The sequence below is a fragment of the Schistocerca americana genome, chromosome 1 (genome assembly GCF_021461395.2).
Source record: "Schistocerca americana isolate TAMUIC-IGC-003095 chromosome 1, iqSchAmer2.1, whole genome shotgun sequence".
Classification (NCBI taxonomy): Eukaryota; Metazoa; Arthropoda; class Insecta; order Orthoptera; family Acrididae; genus Schistocerca; species Schistocerca americana.
The window spans coordinates 707,611,787-707,615,372 of NC_060119.1; the positions used below are offsets into that span (position 1 = coordinate 707,611,787).

Below are 3,586 nucleotides of genomic sequence, written 5' to 3' on the forward strand. Positions count from 1 at the left end.
ACTAAAGCCGAGAAAAAATCTAATGAATTGTTAACTTCCTCTCATGGAAATGCTTTCTATACTGTTTCTCTTCAACCACTATATATTGAAGCTGAGAAAATACCTGATGAGACATTCCACAAACAGAATCTTTCATTTAAGAAAAGTGGAGCAGAAGCTGAAACAGATCCTCCTTTTGACAATATCAAACAGGAATCAGTTGCTGAGGACATTATTAAAAATGTTTTTGAATCTTCTCTCAATGGAGAAAATTTTACTCACATTGCTGCTCTAAGGCCCAATCCAGAACTGATGGCCTTGGCTAATGAATATGTGTATGATGTTGTACGAAACTCAGTTTCTTTGAACAAAGAGCAAATTGGAAGCCATTATAAGCATGTAATGCCAAATAAGAAAATAACTTACTCTGCGCAGTTAACTTCATCTGCAGGACTCAAGAAACATGAGGATGAAGCATTACCACTTAAAGTTGAAAGATACTCTTACAGAGAACAGATGGATCTGCCATCTACCAAATGTTCATGTAAAGTAGTAAAGGGAAAATCTTTTGTATTGCAGGAAGAGATGGGATATCACAGTTTTGTAGAAGGCTCTCCTGCTACCAGCTCTAAACACAGTGTGTTGAAGGAAGAAAATTCTGCCTCTGAGGAGAATCTATCAGTCCAATATATTTCAGTTTCTAAACCACCTAATATTCCTGTTATTGAAATAGGGGATGAAACAGAAATTTCTGCACAAGACAGAAAAGAATGGAAAAACTTTGATAGTGAGCAGATGAATCAACCAACTTCTGGATGTTCATGTAATGCAACAATGCAGCCAAGCCATATGCTAAAGGCAAATAAATCACCGGTCAATGTTCCAACTCCAGAGGCAGAAAGAAAGGCATATGCTGCCAGAGAAATGAATGGGTATGATGACAGCAACAAGAATTCTAGTCAGTATGCTGAAGACAATATATCATTTGATTCAGAAAGTGATTGTTGTAAGCAACGTGTCCATGCATGCAGAGAAGCAAAGCCAGCAGGTTCCATGCTAAAGGAAGAAGCTGTACTGCGTGGTAGTGGAATGGAATATATTCTAATTCCTGTTCCTCAAGAACAAGAAGCAGAATTTAATTTTTTGGAAATGGAAGTAGGAAACTATGATCCAGCAAAACAAGCAAGCCATATGCCAAAGAAACACAAATTAGCTGCAGATGTTCCTGATTTTGAAGCAATGGCTGTATCTGTCAGTGAAATGCAAAAACAAGGGGAAATTCCTTTACCATATGGCAAAATGAATGTCCCCATTGGTGGCAACATGGATTCTAGACAGTATGGTGAAGACAATATATCATATTCAGAAAGTGATTGCTGTAAGCAACGTGTCCATGCATGTAGAGAAGCAATGCCAGCAGGTTCTGTACTAAAAGAAGAAGCTGTACTCCCTGGCAGTGCAATGGTATATTTTCTAATTCCTGTTCCTCAAGGACCAAGAGCAGAATTTAGTTTCTCAGAAAAGGAAGTAAAGAGCAATGGTATAATAAAAAGTGAAGTGAATGGCTCTGACGGTGGCGACATACACAATGGAATTAATTCCAATCACTACGCTGAAGAGGAAGTATCATTTGAAACTGAAGGTAGCTCTAAACAGCAGCATATGTGTGCATGTAGAGAAGCAAAGAAAGTAGGCTCTGTACAACAAGAAGAAACTGATCTTCCAGCTTGTGGAAGGGTATATTTTCTAATTCCAGTTTCCCAAGTACAAGATACAGAGTTTAATGTTCCAGGAAAGGAAGAGAACATCTATAGTGATAAAGTGAAAGAGACTGAGAAACTAATCTATGGTGACAAATCACCAGTAAATGTTCCAACTTCAGAAATAAAAATAGAAACAGGTACTATCAGAGAAATGAAGAGTGATAATGAAAGTTACATGGATTCTAGTCGGTATATTGTAGATGACATATCTTTTGATTCAGGAACTGATTTTGCTAAGCTACGTATGTGTGGATATAGAGAAGCAAGGGAAGTAGAATCTTCAGAAACATCAGTTAGAGATGTTATGTACTTAGATGAACATGAGGAGTCTCTCAACAGAGATGGAAACATCCACACGGAGGAGAGTGAAAAACTAGCCTGTGGTGACAAGTCATCAGTAAATGTTCCAACTCCAGAAATAAAAATAACAGCAAGTACTGTTGGAAAAATGAAGAGCTATGATGAAAGTAACATGGATTCTATTCGGTATATTGTAGATGATATATCTTTTGATTCAGGAACTGACTTTTCTAAGCTACGTATCTATGGATGTAGAGAAGCAAGGGAAGTAGAATCTTCAGAAACATCAGCTACAGATGTTATGCACTTAGATGAACATGGGGAACCTCATGACAAAGATGGAAACATCCATAGTGAAGAGTCTGAGAAATTATTACGATCATTTGATGTAGAGAGAAAATTTTACAAGGAACAGATGGCTACAGCCATTAGAAAGTTGAACGACCGAGTCAAAGAAACAGAGGCTTTACGTGTTGAGAGAGATTCACTAAAGACTGATCTAGATGCAGCCCAGCATTACATAAAACAGCACAAAAAAGCCATAGATAAGTTGAACAGCATGAGAAAAGTGGATGAACAACTGTCTCGAGAAAATGAAGTACTTTTGAAGAAAATTTATCAGCTTAGTCACACTGCTTTCAATCAGCAGACAACAATTTCTAAATTGAAGACTAAGTTGAGACAGAAGTCAAAGCATTGCAGTTATGTACAGGTTAGTTATATAATTTGTAATTGAAAATATCATGACACGAAAAATAGAAAGAATGAATACTAGAATGTCTTTATCATGATTGCCTACCTTTTTACCATACTAACCATCACTAGTGTCAATGAGTGCTTAAACAGAACTGTGATGCTACAGGGAGGGGCATAAATCAAGAGCCTGAGTCTGTGGTGCAGAACACTGTAGTACATGAGAGCAGTTTTGAAATAGGGTGAAGTCCTAAGATCATCAGCATTGTCAGAAAAAATAATGTTGCTTTTCATTAATAGCTTGCATAGCAATATGGTATTGGATGTTGAATATTATATACAATTTTCCTAGCTGTGATGTTCTCATGCCAACATAAAATACTGAAGATACTTGCACATCATTTGGTATAACATGTGTGTGCTGATCTAGGCGTCTTTCTTTTTATTGTAAGAGGGTCATTCTGATAGTCTAGGATAGTTAACTGCTCCAAGAGGCAGATGCGCTTTGTGCATGCTCTCCTGTTTTCATAATTTGACTGTGGTAATTGATGCTGCAGTAGTCATCTTTGGCACTTAAGGCTAGAAGGTGTCACAAATTCAATTAAGTAAAAAACACTTGCATTTCACTTTTTTATTCACATGTTTAAGCTGAATCCTGAGGTTTCTTTTATGAGAGATCATTTATTGCATATAGGTTTGATTCAAAATTTCTGGATTCTTATATTTTTACTGTTCATGTGATTTTCACATAACCTTTCATTGAATGTGCCAAGGCCTGTGTATATTGTGAAAAATCGTATATTTTTAAATATTTGTGAACGCTACAAAAAAGTCATATTATATCATGAATT

General features: G+C 36.6%; 1 protein-coding gene across 1 annotated transcript; it reads left to right on the forward strand.

The window, feature by feature from the left end:
• Nucleotides 1-288: 288 nt before the first annotated feature.
• On the forward strand, nt 289-3,345 carry LOC124545020. The gene is made up of 2 exons (XM_047123803.1): nt 289-2,754; nt 2,905-3,345. The coding sequence occupies exons 1-2, from the start codon at nt 292-294 to the stop codon at nt 2,914-2,916; spliced, it is 2,475 nt and encodes an 824-aa protein (XP_046979759.1). The 5' UTR covers nt 289-291; the 3' UTR covers nt 2,917-3,345.
• Nucleotides 3,346-3,586: the final 241 nt, after the last annotated feature.